Consider the following 21,662-nt stretch of genomic DNA (forward strand, 5'->3'; position numbering starts at 1 on the left):
GAAAATCATACCTCACATTTAACAACCTCGTTTTGTTTTTGTATTTTACTAAATTTAAGTATTATCCAACATAACAAGGTTGAACTATTTTAAGAACTGGAACCAAATCATCACCCTGACAGACACATGATTAACTTAACATCACCTTTGACGCTACATCGCACGTTTGGCGTAACATAGGTAGAAATAAAATACTGTTATTGTTCAATATATGACGGGATGCATACACACAGAGTCACTTCAAATAGATATCACAAAGTCTGAGTAGGAGCTGCAAGCTCTTGAATACTGAGTAAGTCGGGATGTGTATATCCCATATACAGGTGAAGTTGGTATATGCTACTTATGTGGACGGAATTGGAAACCCTATTTTTTCGATATTAAGCATTCGGTCTCACAGGGGGTAGAACCATGAAATTCTAGACCCATGTGTCACTCGCTAAACGACGAATTGCTCATCGACAATTATTTAAAATTGATTTCAAAACAACTATACAATATCTAACATGTATAGGTCAAACTGTTGAACCAACCAACCGAAGAAAAGCCAACACAAACTTTTCCGTAATAATCGATTGATGGAAGAATGACAAAACATGCCATAAGAAGTCATTAATCTATTGGTCGATATTACGAGAAAATGTTGTCAATTGTGTTTCAATGCTAGTGGCTGATAAACGTTAAAACATTGGATAAGTATCTTAGGAGAAGTTTTTAGACCAAATGCAATTAAATATTGTTTATATTCTAATGGACATAGATATCACAAACTAGTCAAAACATTTACTAAATTTGATCATAGGTATAAGGAAATAATTCGTAAAATTAACTCAACATGCAGACATCTTATTCGTTCATGTATTTTACATCCAATCTTTTATGGTAATATTCTTTACAAAGCACAAACATGTCAGTATTCACCTCAAAAGCTTACACAACCTTTAAGCATAACTGTTTTGAAAATAATTTATTGGCACTAAACTTCTCAAGTACATTCATAATATAAACTTATAGTTTAAATTTCTTAAAATGTGACAAACATTGTACACATTAGAGCACTCATGAGACCATTGTTCATATAATCACTATTGCCGATGTGTTAAACTCTTTTAAAAAACAACCATCCCATAGTTTATGTGCGTTATGTAATGCAACTTGATTGTGACATGAAACTAAAGAGCACTGATTTTCAAATGTATCCAAGACATTACTAATATGAACCTATGCTTTTAGTTTCATAAAATTCTGGCAAGAATTGTACAAAAGAGAGTGCTAACGATGCATTTTTTTACATATTTATTGTGTCCAAGGGACGAATCTCCTAAAAATAATTTATTGGTACTGATGTTCGAACTCCTTCAATAGATTGTTCTTATAAACTTTCATTCAAACCTTGCAAAAAAGTACACATGTGATAATTGCAACTGTTGCTTTACTGATTGTTAAGTATACCCGGAGCTGTTAATGACAAGTACTATAGCTATCTGACTAGATCTGTAGCTATGTCACATTTTCATTTAGTGTCATGCATGCAGCAAAATAAAGATACATCCAAAGACTACACCGATAGTTTTGACCTCCTTGTTTCTGCTGTAACACATATAAAACACTCACATTGTAAAGCTTCCTCATAACATTGATAGGCTACAATGTAATCACCGGATATTTCGAAGCATACTCCAAGTATTGTAAATGACATAGAAAGGGTATTTACATCAATTAAATTTCTTGCCTGCACTGTTGAGTATAAATCACGTAAAGCTTTTTGTCTATTAGAAATATCGCCTATATGATGATAGCATAGAAATCTAAGACAGTGAGACATAACGATAGGAGGTATCAATATAAATTCGGCTTCCACCTCCAGCTGTAGTTCTTGTGGTATTAATGATGAATACTGTACGTATCTAACATTATTTACAACTGTCATTCTCATTTTGTCACGAAGTTTTATTGTGGAATGTACATGATTTCTGTAATAATCGACATTTCTGTCTTGGCAATTCTGACCACCCATTAGTATCATATCAGGTGAACATCTTGAAAGAACATAATCCGAAAGTCTTAAAGTAACATTGTACTGCCCTGTTACATAATAAAACGACGCGTATAACAACCAGCCCGAGACAGCATCTGTTTTAATACCGTCCTGTAAATGTTTATGATAACGTTTGTGTACGTCCTGTAAATGTTTATGATAACGTTTGTGTACGTCGTTCCTTTCAGTCGTTATTATTGGCGTTGGTAGTAGCTGCGCTGCAATCTGACTTATTTCAGTAAAATGATATTTACATACATCAACAATAAATGCAGACGATTTCGACTGAGGTAAATTTTCTGTATATTCCAGTAATTTCAAACATTGTGATATGTCAGACAGAGAAGCAACAGATAAATGAGATATCCTGTAAAAAAGTAAGTCTAACATAATGAATGGAGGTCTAAACTGTGCACTTGATATATACACTCTACTATATATAACAGTGTAGTATTGAGGAAAATGCTGCATCAATCCATCAATTCCGCCACTCGTTATGCTTTCTAATACATTTAGTAGTATGTTCTTGTTATATGGACTGATCTTGCCAACGAACATGTTCTGTGTAGGAATAAAATAATTCGGACAATAACAGTTATTTACCCATAATATTAATTTTCGTAGACAATGAGTAAAACAATAAAATAATTTAGATAATTGAAATGTGTCAATATCAATTTCTTCAGAAACCCAGAATAAAACTGTTTTCAGATAGTAAGAGCACAATAAGCCTTCGGCATATTTGTTTTTGTTAATGATATGTGTTAATGTAAGTTTGAGAAGACAGTAACACAACAGTTGAGTGTAATTAAACGAATGTACAAGTATTTTTTCAGCTACAGAGAAAGATAATCTCCATAATACATTACAACCAGGCAAAGTCCTTGGCCCAATGGGTACTAACAAACATCCGTACTGTTTAATCTTGTCAATTGCGGAATTCGGCGGCCATTGTAATCGGTAACGGGTAGTCCATGGTATTGCATTGAAAGGTAAATAATTACATCGGAGACAATATGCATAATCCACGTTTTGACTGTGATCTGATAAACAGGAGCCGTGAGATGATACAATATAATGGGTATTGTTCTTACTTATATTACTAACAAATTTGTTCACTGATAAATATAAACCTGTTCTAGTAAAGTCAAAGCATGTATGCGGTGTATAGTAAGACTCCACTTTCCCTCTTGCTAGTAATCGGAGTCTAGTAAATCCAGGATAATCATTGTCAGTCTCCATAACCAGGGTTGTATGCTTAACTTGGTGTTTGGTATTCTTCCTATCTCGTATTACGTCTACGTCCTCGATGATGTACATTATATCTATGTCACTACCTGGTAAATCCAGTCCCTCTGCTAAACTTCCACTCGATTTCTCTGTTAATTTCGATCCTGATGTTAACATAATTTGATTTTGTATCATATCATGTGTAATAAATAGTTGTTGTCTTTTACGTATTTCTATTTCAGAACCAGCAGTGTTGACTAAGTGTGTATATAAGCATCTTTCCTTCAAATCATTTCCGGACCAGGTCACGCGATCTATAAAATATTCATTTATATAAATATGTATCTTAAAACTTTTAAACAAGTTTAAAAACAAGTGAACCAACGCCTGGTTAATTTTCTGTCTGAAGTGAATACCTCAGATAAGCAGTGTCGTTACGATAAAGTCATGCAATGTCCCCTTATACCTTTTTTGTGAGCCATTTTCCTTAAAATTACCTCTTTGTAATGTATATTCTTATTTTAATAAAGTAATTTTATAATTGCGTTCTTACCAAATGTGTTTGTTATGCTAAATGTTTTTAACATTGTGTTTTGATACATATTTGTTTCTAAATGGGATGATTTCTAGGACAACCTTTAAAGGGAATATTTATTTCAGTTACCGATAATCGAATTCACCGATCATTACCTCGTCATTTAGTTTTACCCATATATTTATCTACTAAACGATAACATTTTAAAGGTTCTATCAAAATTAAAAACCAATTGTTCAGAGAACAATTGAAGGGGTTTCCACATCAAAGTTATTGACAAGAATCTAGTTCCTGTTTACTCAATGTTAAATTTGGCATCCAATCATAAGTTTACTTTATACTGATATGATAAATAAATGGTTTCTATATATTTTTGAGTGAAATAAAAAAGATAATGTGTTACTTCCGGTGAAGTTAATGTGTCTTCCGGTATTATTTGATAGCTTATTTTACACTGATACAAAACATATATAGTTTTTATATACTTTTGTGTGTAGAACGAAAGATAATTAGCAACTTCCGGTTTATCGAAAGTCATTAATAGTCTTGAGTGATAACTTCATGTATTTGTATTACAAAATATATGGATTCCGACTACTATTGTTTTAAAGAAAAACATGCAAAAAAAGCTACTTTCGGTTTTCTCAAGGTCACTTCCGGTTGTCATTTTTCAAGGTCATTTGTTACCTTACCTTTTGTTAAACATCATATGGCTTTATTATGAACCAAGTTGAAGTTATATTCAAATTACCTTGTATTTAGACATTACAGGGCCACAAACTCCTATAAGATGCCATTAGATTGTTTAAGACCAAATATAACATATCTTCCCTGAAATCATCCCTTCGTAAATTTTACGGACGCCATCACGAGTTGGTTGACCGTTATGAAATAACCGTTTCACAAATGATATCGGATGTGTTCCTTGTGTCGTAACAACAATCCCCTTCCCTTCCCTTTAATATATGTGACCTACCGAATTAGACTATTTACCGGATTTGTTATCACACAAGCAACACGACGTGTGCCACATGTGGAGCAGGATCTGCTTACCCTTCCGGAGCACCTGAGAATACCCCTAGTTTTTGGTGGGGTTTTGGTTGTTTGTTCTTTGGTTTCCTGTGCTGTTGTTTGTCTGTTTGTCTTTTTCATTTTTAGCCATCATGGCCATGGCGTTGTCAATTTATTTTCGATTGATGAGTTTGACTGTCCCTTTGGTATCTTTCGTCCCTCTTTCATTACCATTGAGCAATTAATTTGCACTTGTTCTTTAATTCATATCTTTTAAAGTGTTTGAGAAAATGCAAAAACAAGGAAAAGTCATAATGCAGAATTTGACCTTGATCTTTTGCCTTGACCTCATTTTCTAAGTTAGGACCAAAAGGCTTCAAATAAAAACAATCCAGGGTTATACTGTTAACATTTGATAAGTAAATAACACATACTGACAAATTTATTTGCTAAAGGTAGCATATAACTCATATTGGATTTCATCGAATCGCTTCGATTCAAAGTAGCCAAAAATTCCTGAGCATGTAACGAACAATTTGTAAAAGAAATTTTATTGATATCTTTTTTTGTTACGAAGGAGATGCACTCTGATGGTGAATAGTAAATAGGGGATAACTCTTACAAAGAAAATGGTTCGGCTTAGCAGGGTGAAATTTAAAAGCGCATAAACTATACGATACAATATGAGAAATATCTAAGCAACATATTGCGAAACAAACATTTATCGCAAGACAAAATGTGGCGGGAAAATAAAATTAATAATAATCAGAACTAATACAATAGGTCTTTCCACAGAAAATTAGAAAGCTCTAATAATAATAAGAATCAGAACAAATACAATAAGTCTTTCCACAGAAAAGTGGAAAGACTTGATAATAATAATCAGAACAAATAGAATAGGTCTTTCCACAGAAAAGTGGAAAGAAAGTCCTAACAAAAATTAAAAACCAATTGTTCAGAGAACAATTGCAGGTCTTTCCACAACAATTTGAAAAAAAACTATATAAAAGAAGTTCCTGTTTACTCAAAGTAAAAAATGGCATCCAACCATTAGTTTCTTCATACTGATTGGATAAATTTTTGTTTTCCATAAACTATTCAGTTAAACACGGGAGAAAATTTGCTACCTCAGGTGAAATTAATGATTTCGAAATTGATTCCCGAAACACATAGTTTATTATACTTTAGTATGTACACCCGGAGATAATTGGCCACTTACGGTTGATCAAAAGTCAGTTCTAGTCTTAAGTGATAAGGAAATGTATCATAATTTCAAAATATATTGATTTTGAGTACTTTTATAAGAAAAAAGTGCCAAAAAGGCTACTTCCGGTTTTTTAAAGGTCACTCCCGGTTTTCATTTTTCAAAGTCATATGTCATTCAACCTTTTGTTAAAGGTAATTCGACTTTATAAAGAACCTATTTTAAGTAATTGTCAATTAAATTTATAATTAGACATTTCAGGAGCACGAACTCCCATGAGATTCCAATAGATTGTATCAGACCAAATGTTACATATCTTCATTATCATAAAACAAACATTTTGCTTTTGTTCTTTTATACATATTTTTTAAAATGTTTGAAAAATGCAAAAATAAGCATAAGTCAAATTTAGAATTTGACCTTGACCTTTGACCTTGATCTAATTTGCTAAGTTAGTACCTAGGAACTTTAAATACAAACATTCCAGGGTTATACGGTTAATGGTTGATGAGTTAAAAAAAACATACCGACAAATTTATTTTGTAAAGGTAGATAAAATTCCTTAGGATGTAATGAACAATTTGTAAAAGAAATTAGTTGATGTATTTTTTTGTTATAAAGGAGATGCACACATTAGATAAACATTGAATAGGAAGATAACTCTTTCAAAGAAAATTGGTCGTCTTAGCAGGGTGAAATTTAAAACCGCATAAACTGTACAATACTATAAAAGAAATATCTAAGCGAAATATTGCGAAACAAAAATTTCAAGATGTGGCAGAAAAAAAAAATAATAATCAGAACAAATACAATAGGTCTTTCCACAGAAAAGTGGAAAGACCGAATTATCAGAAAAACCAATTTGTCAGAGAACAATTTAAGGTCTTACTACATGAAAGAAATTTTGAAAAGAAGCGTGTTTCTTTATACTGATGCCATACATAAATGGTTTCGATATAATTTTGAGTGAAAAAGGGGAGATAATTTGATATCTATGGTTTTGACATTACGTAATGATGTTTTGATATAATTCGATATCGAATAGTCATTACATAATGATATTTCGATATTGCATGATACGAACTATTAACAACAACTTGAACTTTAATTTGAACTTGACTTAATGGCTGGCGATACTCATCCAAAGCGCATTACACAAACGACATATGGAAATCGGTCTAAAAATAGAACATAATTTTTTTTCAAAAATGGTCGCGTGGTTTTACCTCGTAGTAGTAATGGGATAACCACATCAAAGAAAGACATGGCCATATCAAATAGTGAAACAAACACATCATGTAGTGTAAAAATTTGTGTCAAATTTTGAAACATCATTTCGTAATGTTAATGCCATATAAAGAATTGACAAATCATCACTACGAAATAACAAAACCACATCATGTAATGAAACATCTACATTACGTTATGTCACATACACACCAAGTAATGTTAAAACCACATTGCCTAATGCCATAACCAAATTTAATAATGGTGAAACCACATCGAGTAATGACAAAACTATATCAAGTCAATACGAAACCATATCATGTAATATCGAAATATCATTATGTAATGACTATTCCATAATGAGTTACATCAAAACATCATTGCATAATGTCAAACCCATAGTATATAAAGACAAACTATCATTAAGTAATAATAGAACAACATAATGTAATATCAGAGTTCTACATAAGACAGCTGTCGCGTTCCATAGAAATACAATTGAAAGGTGTAACTCATCCAGGATCACAATACCATTTGTGTCGAACATGGCTGTTTAGGACCTATACTAATGACAAGTTCTCAGACCAATCGACTAGTATTAACTGGACAATGTAATATGCAATTGGAGTCATTGGTTAATATAACTTTGTAATTACCTTGATTGTAATTTGTATTATCCTCTAGGTATTCAAGATATTCGTCTGAGGTTTTGTCAGGATATCTTAAATTTAGTATGTACTGTTCGTTTGTTTTTCTTCTGATTATACAAGTTTTATAAATTTGTTCAAACTGCATGATTGTCTGCCCGAAAACGTCATTACTGATAACTATATCCCCGTCTGCAGTTTGATACGCAAATGGTGAATATCTGCGCCTCCCACTGTAAGGAAACCCTTTGACTCCGTACTTTTCCCAGAAGTGCACTTTCCATAATCCATACATGTTATGATTTTTATTTCTTTCCTTTATTTCTTGAGTTTCGGTTTATGCTGGCTGTTAGGAATAAATTGAATATATAATACAATATTGTGCAATATTGTGAAAGTCTATAAGTATATAAGTACAATGTAGTTGATATTAGTTTTGAAAATTTGATATATCTGTTTAAGATATAACATTCACGTTTAAATGGTTTTTACTAGAAATTTCCGGGGCCCTAGATAGCTTGCTGTTTGGTGTGAGACAAGGCTGTGCGTTGAAGATCGTACCTTGACCGATAATTTTTTACTTCATAAATTATAATTGGATGGGGAGTTGTCTCACTGGTTCTCATACCACATCTTCCTAAATCTATAAAGTTAATTTCATTTCTGCAGGAACTATTTCAATACAAACAGCTTGCCATAGATAAGATAAATTTTTCTAGGCTTTTTATATACATTTAACTAATAAGAATACGCTTTAAATCCCACGTAGCCGAGTCACTAATTTATTAATAACTTCGTTGTAGTTTACATCTATTCTTATTGCTACGTTAAACTTCAATGTGAAGATATTTGATAATAACAACAAAATACTGTAGTTTTGCAATGATACACTACAGAACATTGGTGATTTTTGTTTGCATTTCATTTAACTACACACAAACAAAAACTTACTAGAATTATCAACAATCGTCGTATTCTCAATACAAAATTGACCGTGATATCTAATCCAACATGTCAAATTCTTTTTAGCTTTCGATATCCCAATAAACATGATAAACTAACTCATTCTGTCATTTATTTAAAACTTCGACGTAATTTAAATTCTTTCAGCTATGTTTAACTGCTATATCTAAATAGTTGATCATAACAACTTACTACTGAAAAGGTATGACACACTACATAACTATGGTCATTTGGCATATTATGAAACTACACAAAACAAGTTATTGAAGTAACAAATAATATCACAGGTCTTTTTTTTTAAATGAACGCCTACGTAGAACTTCCAATTTTATTTTTGCTATTAATATCACAATTATCTAAATTACTCTGTCATTACTATTTAATTCTGGTATGATTTAAACTTATTTGTATCGCTTGTTAAACTTCAATGTGTAGGCACTTGATCATAATTACCACATATTGTATGGCTATGACACCCTTTGTGTGTAACTTGTCAACATATATACTAAGGCCTTTTAAATGAAAAGTAATAATAAATACTCTCCAAAACATAAATAATGGCACATCTGTGTAACTTAAACTCGAATTTTCAAAAGTTTAATTTGAAAATCAAATAAAAACTTCAGCATTGTTACAAACCGTTATGTAATCAAAAAAGGTAAAGTGTTATAAGAATGTTTTCTTCTGAACAAATTACGATTTTATAATTATTCTTTAGATACTTTCTCAGGTCATTGTATGATTATAACATGTATAATGCAAATACTTTTTACTTCATCCTTATAGTTTCGTCAAATGTTTTTATTGTCGTCATCTCGTATGTATTCATAATTCAATCACAACCAGCTGTGAATGTTACTTTGGTAAAAACAATAGCAAATAAACGATCATATTATTGGATAAACAATGGTAAATATGGACGATAGATTTTTTTCTAATGTGAAAACATATAGATAACAGTTAAGATGGTGTCAACAGAAACTGCACGTTTGATAATACAGCAAAAATTTCATTTAATTTTGTACGAACGTCTAAACGTCTAAACTAATAAACACATTACACATAAGTAAAGTGCAGAAGATTCAAGAAACGGGAGGTATATTAAAAAAACAATACTGATACAATAAGAAAGTTGACCAAATGACTCTTTTCAACTTTATTTCTACAAAGATTAATTCATTTAAACATCAAAATGTTCTACATTTATTTCTTTACAGGGTATATTTTGTCTCTCTCGCTATATTGTTTCGTTGGATATTAATGATCAAGAACATTTCTGGTAAAACAATTAATGAAATGCGGCATTTGATGTCACGTATTCAGTTTTATTTTATTAAGACCCTGGTAAAAAATGCATTGTTATTACTGCTAGTAACAGATTATTGGTGCCGCTTTATAGATATAAGAATATGTGGTATGAGTGCCAATGAAAGAACTCCCAATCCAAATTTATTAAAGTAAACCATTATAAGTCAAGGTACGGTCTTCAACACGGCGCCTTGGCTCACACCGAACAGGAAGCTATAAAGGGCCCCAAAAATTACTAATTTAAGGTAACAGGTGCGTAAATGGCTTGTCCTGAGATTTTTAATAGAAATTGTATGCACCTAGAATTTATTAAAAGATAATGAAAAATCGAAAAATTAGTTGGTCACCGATCTTATTCCCGAGAATAATGGTTAAGAAACAACATAAAGTACATAGACATAACGTCAAATTTGAACCAAAAATAAGAAATTTCAAGCTTTATTTATTTTACAGTTGAAACCAATCCTACAATTTTTCTGTAAAAATCAAATGTTTTTAAGGTATATTTTCCTTTCTTTTGATATATAATTTTCATGGGGTTACCGAACTCCTCTTTCATATATCAGCCGTTGAAAAGGTGTTGTTGACGGGAAAAGAGAGAAAAATCATGACGTCGCCGAAAGGATTACGCAATGTCAAGGCTATTTCAGCAGCATTGTAAAGACAATGACTGCCTTATTCTAATGCAATTTGTATGTAACATTTTTTTTTCATTGGCTAAAAGTTGCCGTCAAATCCACAGTTGACCAGGCGTAACTAAGGAGGGACAACCATTTTAAAATGATTGAATCAACAAATGTTCGATAACTACTATATAATCCAAAATAAAACAACCCCTACCTCGAATTTGCCGTTTTAAAGTTATTTTATCCGAATTTGAAGCGTACAGGTAACATAATAGCCTTCAGTTTGTAAGTTTTTATTTGTATGACGTCACGTTTACCCATGACGTCTCTGCGTCAAATTCATTCATGAAGTTTCGCCGATTTTTTATTATTTGTCAAATTTAGACATTTTTCCAAGTTTTATCGTATTATTTCTTTTTGAAATGCATTAGAATCGGAATAACAGTACTGTAGTTGAAGAGTTGCCACCGTCAATTTTATTTGACGGTCGCAAATCTCCGTTTTACTGTCTCCGCTACGCGTCGCCAGTAAAACTGCATCCGGACCGTCAAATCTACAATTGACGGTGACAACTCTTCAACTACAGTACTGTTATTCCTTAATTATAATTTGTTTGGTTATTCAAATGCGCTATACAGCATGTTATCCTGCCTGGAAAAATGATTGATTACCTATTATTGTTTTTTCAGTGATTATACAAGGTCTTATGTATTTATAACGTAAAAATTTCTGGAATGATTAAAAACACAATGTTTACGGACATATGTTTATAAACTTATTGAACAGAAACGATAAAAGATCTATCATTAAAATAGATTCTCCGAATGACGAAATACATTCAATGTTCACATATTCGACCACAATTTTGATGCAATATTGGAATATTGGAGGAGAAATATACCGCGCAACGGGAAATTGAAACTTATAAGCCGAAAACATACTGACAATGTCATGTGAAAAAAATCGAAAACGGCCAAAAGAAAAACAATGGTAAATAAATGGGGAAATGTGTCCATGGGACGCAGATGATGCGCCCGCTTACATATGATGTTATAAAGTGATATTACTAACAAAAACTTTAAAATTGACGCCACCAAGATTTAAACTAGATCTGTGATTTGTTTTGGTAATCAGCATTGTGTATAAGTGTTCTAACATTTGTTAGAGGCAAACTAAAGTTAGAGAACGGAAACCAATTTTGGACGATACGATGGACGGACAGACGGACAAGTGTTAAAAAGTAATGCCCCCTCCGCTACGGCGTGTGCATAAAAAAGTCACAACATTTAACTTTTAATCCTCCGATAGTTGCAGGAGGTCATGCATATAAAATATATAAAATGATGGTTCAATGACACGAGAACTTAACATAAACGTGAACACATACTTCGATCCAAATAGTACTGGTCATTAGCAAACTTAAGTAGTGTGTTTAATATGACACGAAACGAGGTGTGGGATAAATTTAGATTATAGGCAAAAGACCAACAAAAAGAAAATTTCAAAGTTTGTTGCATATTATCCCTACTTTTTCTCCAATGTTGGTTTTGTTCCGTTATTATAGTGCGAACAGTGCATAGATGTGAATATCTAGAAAAAAATGTATATAAATTTCAACTTATTTATCTTTTTTTTTTTTTTTTGTTATTCAGCTTCGTCGCGGTTAGCAATGTTTTCTCGGGATATCAATCTGCTCTATCCCCCACTCAGCTTAAGTGTTGTTATAAATTGTTCAACATTAGATAAATGTATCCAGTCTCGATTTTGTGAGCTGTAATGATCAAGCTAACAATATACTGAATAAAAAAGCAGATGGAAATCGCCAACAGCATTATGGACCTCGTGATTTATGCCAACAATATTCCTGTTCGTACTTTAGAAATTTTTGCAAGTTTTGCGAAAATTAAGAAGAAATACGCAAATCAAAAATAAAAACTCTAATTCTGAATTTTTATAGCAGCATTTGCACATGTATATAAACAGTATTAACTGAAATCGAAATAACTGTAATTCCGAAAATGAATTGATTGACGCAAGCAGAAATTTCTATATCTTCAGTATAATATACGTATATACTTTGCTAATTATTTTATTTTTGAAGTGGCGGTAAAGCCGTAATTTTCAATCAGCAGATCTATATTTTCCCTTGCCGCTTTTTCATGCTGAAAGCTTGTAATTCACAATTTTCCATTCAATTCAAATTCACTGAAAAGCAAGGTGTATTAATTTCTTTTAAATTTTCGTTCATTTTGAAAGACAGTTTTACTTTGGGTTTCCCGTTTGTTCATGCGGAAGGTCCCATCACCATTAGTCATTACGATTCTCGTTCAAGTTTATTGTCACTTTCTCTTGCTTACCTGTCTGATGTAATTTCCGACATTATTTTTTACAAATTTATGTCACACAGAAAGCAATAAAACTCTTTTGCTTTTTAATATTTATTTTTACTAAATATGAATTATTTGTCTTTAATAGCACTAGTACTTTCATTTTCAAATTCTATTTATAGACCATATCGTGGACGTGAAAGAAAGCACTGTAAAGAAAGATTTATGTTTATATTTATATGAGAAATTGGTTATATAACAGTTATAACAGGAATATCCAATTAAAAAATATTAGTATTAACCTCTTTTTTTTTGTGTCGAGGATTGAATACTTCCTAGCCCATTTCATTCACGTAGACAGTTGTTTTGGGAAAATTTATTTCTTTGAATGCAAATGACTGAATGTAAGTCCGTGACAAAGTTTGCTTCGGAATTTCAATAAATAAAATGACAATACAGTGTAAGCTTTAATTTGTTATAGTGGGAGTTAACGTGTGTAATGCATGTACGTGTTTATGATTTTCTTATCAATATATTACATTTCCTTTTTACGTCACATATCAACATTCCCGATTTTTTAAGTCTCTGATCTTTGCCGATTACCGGCGTATAGTAATTAAGTTCATGTATGGACAGTGACTCCAAGTTATAAACAAAATACTTTCGAGACCCATTCTTTGTACTTTAAACAGTTTTGTAGAAACATAAGTTAAATGCAAGCTTTAAGTTGGTCAGCTAGTATGAGTAAACCCAACTCCGTGGCTCCTCGGCCATCACAACATGCTAAGTTGCTTTCATTTTCATGGGAGGAAAGCACTGTTTAATTGTTACAAGAGCATGAAGATATTTCATCTTACATTATTCAATTTTAGCTATATTTCTTATGAGATGCATTCAATACTCTTCCACCAAATTGACCATTATTCCGACGAAGCGGAATATATTCCGACATCTTTAAAATATTCTTTATGGTGTACGGAGATAACTCCCATAGCAACAAACGCCTATTTTCCCGTTTTCCGCTAGAGGCGTTCATTTACGTACCTCTCACCTTTAAAGAATTCAAACGGTAAAACCAGCGCTCTAATCTATATAAAAATGATTTATTTTTTTAAATTTCAATAATAGGTGATTAATAACTAAAAATCGTATTCACCTTCACGCTTTACACAAAACATGCAAAAGGGTGAAACGTTTTACGAATTTCCTCTGTTTGATAACATTTGATTTTATGGTGCTGCCTTTTATATTTTGTATTATCAATTGCAAAAAGGAAATTAACATGGCCCTTAAAGGCTCTCGTTTCTTTTTGTATCATATGTTAAATCCATGCAATAATCAATCAACATAATTTCGCTGATAATATCATAGAAACTGTTAATATATCAAGAACTGATTCTGTATACATTTTGGATTATAGATTCTGAAACTTTCGTTTACATCGTTCATAGACGTAGAATAAAAAGTGTCTTTGACACAGTCCTCGTATTATTTTTCAATCTGATTTCAGTTTTGATACGTTAACTCGCTTTAACAATTAACAGCGTGTCTTTTACTTTGTTTCGCATATACGATAATTTTATTTGTGTGTATGTGTAATATTCATTAGCATCTCGTTTGTAATATTTATAGGTCGGATTTGTCTTTTTTTCTTTTCTTGTAATTTAAATATTTGAATACGGTATGGTTAATAAAGTTTACTTTATAGTCATGGCTCTCCTTTTATATTTACCCCATAAGCGTTCCGTCTACCAGAGCAACATTCAGCAACAAAAAAATAGAGAATAGAAATGGGGAATGGGTCAAAGAGACAACAACTCGACCATATAACAGACAACAGCAGAAGGTCTACAATGCAGCGAGAAATTCCCGCACACAGAGACGTCCTTCAGCTGACCCCTAAATAAATACATATACTAGTTTAGCGATAATGAATGCTATACTAAACTCCAAATTATACATAAGACACTAAAATCAAAGTTTGTGTTTAACAAGCATGATAATTATAATTGTGTGTTTTAGTTATGAATAAAAGATGATGGGTTCGTCAATGATACAGCAACCAACGACAAGAAAAAAAATAAAAAAAAAAACATAAATCTGTTTCGCACAATATACCAGGCTCTAAATAGCTCCAGGCCAAGTCGATTATAGTTTCTAAAGAAGTTAATAAGAACGAATAAATTGTCTGTCATAAAACAACTATCATGACTGCTACGAAACTAAAAAAGAACCACCAAATAAAAATTCACATACACGTTGAAACAAGTGACAGTGACGATGGTCCTTACTTGGTACGGATATATAAACAATGCAATTTTAGAATTCTTAAATGAATAATTTTATTACGGGACGCGACACCATACTTCATTGTTAAACCTGTGTACCCTTCAAGGTAGAAGACAAAAATGACGTCATGTCGTATAAGAACTAAAAGACAAATTAAAAGAGTTGGTATTGCTTTGATTCATTGGAGAAATAAATCCTACTTTGTAAAGGATCACTCTAATTCAAACAAAAAATTCTCTGAAACTGAAGTTTTCACGGGAGGTTAGCTTCAATATTTTTTTGGTATATGTGTGCCATTTTTGCCTCAAAACCGTACCCATTTTAATATAACATTCACTGAAATTCTGTACCTATAGTTATATAAATATTTAAGAAAGAATGACCTATACTTATATACAATATTTAAGTTATGACCCATGCTTTTATAAGCACTAACTCATCATCACTCATAATTCATAAATATGCATTTACTTTGTAAAGGATCACTCTAATTCAAACAAAAAAATCTCTGAAACTGAAGTTATCACGGGAAGGTAGCTTCGATATTTTTTTGGTAGAGTGTGCCATTTTTGCCTCAAAAACGTACCCATTTTAATATAACATTCACTGAAATTCAGTTACCTATAGTTATATAAATATTTAAGAAAGAATGACCTATACTTATATACAATATTTAAATTATGACCCATGCTTATATAAGCACTAACTCATCATCACTCATAATTCATAAATATACCAGCTACCTTTAAGTTTTTATGTATGAATTGACACTGTTATTGAAAATCAAATCAGGAGAAAATTTCAAGGGTTCTTTTTGGGAACTTATTTGAAAGGTGAACTTTCAAATGAATTGATTTAATTTAATATTATAATTGACCATTAATAATGTAAGGTTTTCAATAGAATATTCATATATGATATGTAGATCATACCCCAAATCAATATACAGTTATCAAGCGTAAATGCATTTTAGGAGGGTCATTTTTATATAAAATCTTGCAAAATTATGACCCATATTTTTGGCACATTTCCGTATACCCAATAATAGGAAGTTACCCCCCCCCCCCCCACCCTCCTCCCCCGTGCAAGTTGTCAAAATGCTTCATTTCTTGATTGACAATATATTTGTTACGTTCGGAGGACATGTTTTTGAACAGACTGTCAACATTCCAATGGGAACCAACTGTGCCCCTCTTCTTGCCGACTTGTTTTTTTATTATTATGAGGCTAACGTCATACAAGAACTTCCTAGGAAGGAAGAAAAATAATAAGTTAGCAATACTATTTAACTCTACTTTCTACTATATAGATGACGTTCTTTCACTATATAATTCAAATTTTTGTGACTATCTTGAAGGCATCTATCCCATCGAACTAGAGATAAAGAATACAACATATACAGTTACGTTGGCCTCATATCTTGAAACTTACATCTAGCTATTGACAATGAAGGTCGGCTGAAAACAAAACTTTACGATAAGAGATAATTTCTCTTTTACTATTGTGAACTTCCCATTTCTAAGTAGCAACATTCCAGCAGCACCTACATTGTACATACGGGGTATATATCTCCCAATTGGTACAATATTCCAGTGCTTGCATTTCCTATCATGATTGTCTTGATAGATAGTTGCTGCTCACAAGGAAGCTATTCAACCAAGAGTTCCAAATGATGAAGTTAAATCATCCCTTTGTAAATTTTACGGACGCCATAACGAGTTATTTGACCGTTATGGAAGAACCGTTTCACAAACAATATCGGATATGTTCCTTACGTCGTAACTACAATCCTCTTCCCTTTCATGAATGTGAACTATCGAATTAGACTATTTAACATATTTGATATAGCAATAGCAACACTACGGGTGCCACATGTGGAGCAGGATCTGCTTACCCGTCTGGAGCACCTGCGATCACCCCTAGTTTTTGGGGTTCGTGTTACTTTAGTTTCCTATGTTGTGTGTACTATTGTTTGTCTTTTTCATTTTTAGCCGTGGCGTTGTCAGTTCATTTTTGATTAATTAGTTTGACTGTCCCTTTGGTATCTTTTGTCCCTCTCCTATAGTTAAACAAATAAAAATACAGTAGGTAAACAGCAATATATTGCTGTTTAAAAGTCATGAATCGATTGAGAGAAAACAAATCCGGGCTACAAATTTAAACTGTGGGAACGCATCATTTATAAGAGGATCAAAAAGAACACTGAAGTGCAAAAAAGAATTAACAAACGCTTACATAGAAACGAACAATTTGATAACAGCTGCCAAAGCCCTGACTTGGCAAATGTCAATTTCAGAAAAATGATTGGTTGAACCTGGTTTTATGGCTAGCCAAAATTTCCGCTTATATGGGAATTATAAAAATATCTATAAAATTACAATAATGAGTACCAGAAATAGAGCACAAACACACATAAGAACACTCATCACAGAAAAACGATCGAACAAATAACATAATAGTCGACACAACTTTCAAACCGCAAAACAACAACTAACATTTTCCATCAACGACAGATAGCACATGACAACATAAATAGTAGATTTAATTGACCGTTTGATTCCTATTTTGTTTGCCTCGTCGTAAATTATATGTGCACTTCAAATGGATCTTTTATAAATTTTTATGTTATAATAGTTGTTTAATTGTTATATATGGAGGTCACTTTTCATGACCACGTAATATGAAAGAAAATACACTCTGTACATGCTGAAAGGAACCCATACTATTCATTTATAAAAGAGGGACGAAAGATACCAGAGGGACAGACAGACAATAGTACACATGACATAACATAGAAAACTAAAGAATAAACAACACGAACCCCATAATAACATTATATGCAAGTATTTTTTATTGTTATATAAGTAGCATCCTTTCTGCTTCCATTGCTGCTGTTAAAGGGAAGCAGCCGCGTACCCACTTTTGCTTACATTGCTTCTTCGAAAAAAGCTCGTAACTAGAACAAAAACACCAATGCGAACAGCTCTGTAATACACCAGTGGGAAGTATCTACAGGTTCCTTTCTGATACCATTTCATTTTCTTACAAACTTTCTCATATCTTTCAAGAATAAATTGTCGCAGTATTCCCTGCTTTTGTTTAATGCTGAGCCCTAAAAAAAAAATTGAAACAGATGAACATTATTTCAACTAAAATACAACATATTCCGTTCCAACCTGTATTTTTTTCATTTGAAAACTTTCATATCGTGTGCATTATATTGTTGTTGAATAGTTATGAACTAGCAAATGAAGATGCTCGTTCACAGAAATCGCAATTTTCCTGTTATAATGGGGATGTGTAATAGAAATATTTCATTAGAAAGAACGAATACACACATATAACTGCTATAACAAGGTTATATTATATTGGTGATGAGTCGAATCGTTCCATTGGTCAGGACGAGTACACATTGGTTGATATGACACGTTGATATCATCATGGTGATGAATCAAGCAATTTAGTTGAAATACGTAACTCTCTGATAACTTACACAGTTGTAGCAGATGTCATGACGCTGACAGGCTGGTGTGAAATTCTTCTAAAACAGAAACTTTTTTAAATAATGGGATACTACATCCACTGGATAATTTTCGGCAACTTACAACTATTACCTTAAAAGTGGCAGATGTAAATGTTCACTGAAATAACACGAACGCAGAAATTTCAAATTCTCAATGATTATATTACGTTTGTGTTTTTTCCTTTCTTACTGTAATTAAATTCAGTGATTATTATCAATACTGGGTAGAACAATTTCAATCTAATAAATAACGTCTTCTCACCTTTAAAAAAGTGAGTCTATCTTTATGATATTAACAAGACAAGTGCGGATTTCCGTTTTAAATGACCTGTTTTTTCCTGACTGTTAAACTAGATGTTATCATCAGATACTGTTTGCCAAAACAAATCATGTCGTTGTTCATAAACTTGTCATGGATAAATGTCTTGTATCCCGTGTACTTGTCATAGATGAATGCCATGTAAACATTGTCTGTATCGTTTATTCGTATTTAATCAACAATAGTTAATAGTGTTTTATTTGTTTAAATGGGATAAGTAAGGTGTTACTGACAATCCCACTGTTCATATATCTGATCGAAAGTAAAATTGTCAGAAGTTTTTTGTGTCGTCCTTTTTATCTCAAGCTACATGATGAGTCGCATTTTTTGTTATCCCAAGCTAAGAACAAGAAGAAATAATGTCTATTTATCTGTTATCCGTATTTTATTAACAATTGTTAGTAATGCATTTTTTGTTATATATAGATTCTACCACTGCATCGAGTGTGATACGACATTTATCCACTCGAGATAGATTTTAAAATTTAAAACGCGAGGCTCACCGACCGTTTTAAATATTTAAAATTTAACTGTCGAGAGTGGATAAATATCGTATTACACGGGATTTGGTGGGAGAATCTGTTTCTCTAATGATTTTCAAACAGTACGCAGGCAAACGTATGCCTACTTTGCGACTGATTCTTTCTATGTGACGTCATCAGTCATGGTCGCCGTTTTTTCATTTCGTCACAATAGGAAATTCAGACGAAAACTACACAAGACAATTCGACGTTATAATCGAATTTTAACCAATGAAGAACTGAGATCAAACGAACCACACGTTGATTAAATTTTTTTTATACAATGGGTGCAGAAAAGGACAAATATAAGCAGAATTAGAGAAAATGGGATATCGTGTTACTGACAATCCCACTGTTCATATATCTGAGTATAAGTAACATTGTCAGAAGTTTGGGGAGTCATATTTTTAACCCTGGCAAAGTAATAAGTCGCATTTTTGTTCCCTGGCTAAGAACATGAAGAAGTGAGTTGGATTTTTCAATCCTCGGGTAAGTGACAATGATAAATGCTATTCTGTTCTGCGATGGTTTTTGATAAAGCGTTATATGAGTTATACAAATGACTGATTGGATAGGACTTATATAACACTATTTCCGGGGTTCTATCACGGTGGGTGTATGCATAGGCGACATTTAAACGTGTGAGGTAGAACGTAAAAAGATTTTTTAAAATGAAGAAGAACACTGGAGGTATGGACGAAACTAATAAGAGCTCGACTTATCGTATTTTCTTTTTTGTTCTTAAAATTCAAGAATAACAATACTGTAGTTGAAGAGTTTCAACGTCAATTACCGATTTGACGGTTGCATATTCAGTTTTACTAGCGACCGTCAAATCAAAATTGATTGTGGCAACTCTTCAACTACAGTACTGTACTGTTATTCCGATTATAATGCATTGCAAAAAGAAATAATGCGATTAAAATTTGAAAAAAGTCTAAATATGACAAATTTAAAAAGATCTGCGAAAACTGATTAATAATTTTGGCGAAGAAACGTCATGGCTAAACGTGACGTCATGCAAATGAAAACTTGCAAACTGGAAGATATTACGTTGCCTGTACGATTCCAATTCGGATGAAATTACAATAAGACGGCTAATTCGAGGTAGGCGTTGTTTAATTTTCGATAATATAGTAGTAATCGAACATTTATTGATCCGATCAATTCAAAATGGCGGGTCCCTTATTAGGGACGCCTGGTCAACTGTGGATTTGACGGCAACTACTGGCCAATGACAAAAATCATTACATACAAATGGCATACAATATAACAAATGTATCAAATGTTTGTCAAGATTACCCGAAATACTTTAAGTGATACATGATGTAAATTATCGCCACGTCTAGTAAAAAATAAAATCACAAATATACTGAACTAAGAGGAAATTGTTAAACGAAAGACCCTCACCAAATGACAAAATCAAAAGCTCAAACAGATGAATGAATGAAAAACAACTGTCATATTACTAAAATTGGTTCAAGAATTTTTTTTATGTAGGAAATGACAGATTTAACTTTTAAAAGCCACATCTAGTAAACTGCTTCTCTACTAATGCTTTTTTATCAATACGTTTTTAAACAGATGCTTAAATAATTCAAGCCACGGTTTAAGGCTTTTATAGAAATGAGACAGCGGTCAAATTATCATGGTCTAGTCTACATGTATGTGCCGTCTATACAATGATGGTAAATAAATTAATCGAACAGACATTGATAAAATTAAGAATGGAAATGGGGAAATTGTCAAAGAGACAACAACCCGGCCATAGAAAAAACAACAACAGAAGGTCACCAACAGGTCTTCAATATAGCGAGAAATTCCCACACCCGAAGGCATTCCTCAGCTGGCACCTAAACAAATATATAATAGTTCAGTGATAATGAACGCCATA

The 21,662-nt window shown here is 32.3% G+C and overlaps 1 protein-coding gene across 1 annotated transcript; it reads right to left on the minus strand.

Annotated features, from left to right (window-relative positions):
• Positions 1-1,128: 1,128 nt before the first annotated feature.
• Positions 1,129-8,964, minus strand: LOC139499431 (uncharacterized). The gene is made up of 3 exons (XM_071288109.1): positions 8,844-8,964; positions 7,902-8,238; positions 1,129-3,582 (listed from the first exon to the last, which is right to left on the minus strand). Exons 2-3 carry the CDS (start codon positions 8,185-8,187, stop codon positions 1,559-1,561), a joined length of 2,310 nt encoding a protein of 769 aa, XP_071144210.1. The 5' UTR covers positions 8,188-8,238; positions 8,844-8,964; the 3' UTR covers positions 1,129-1,558.
• Between the last annotated feature and the right edge of the window lie 12,698 nt (positions 8,965-21,662).

The sequence above is a fragment of the Mytilus edulis genome, chromosome 12 (genome assembly GCF_963676685.1).
Source record: "Mytilus edulis chromosome 12, xbMytEdul2.2, whole genome shotgun sequence".
Classification (NCBI taxonomy): Eukaryota; Metazoa; Mollusca; class Bivalvia; order Mytilida; family Mytilidae; genus Mytilus; species Mytilus edulis.

Bases quoted from the DNA above. Each gene is read 5' to 3' on its own strand.
- LOC139499431 (XM_071288109.1), bottom strand. From the start codon at position 8,187: ATGTATGGATTATGGAAAGTGCACTTCTGGGAAAAGTACGGAGTCAAA. The intron at 3,583-7,901 runs GTAATTACAAAG...AATATTTTATAG, and splicing joins TAATACAAATTACAATCAAG to ATCGCGTGACCTGGTCCGGA.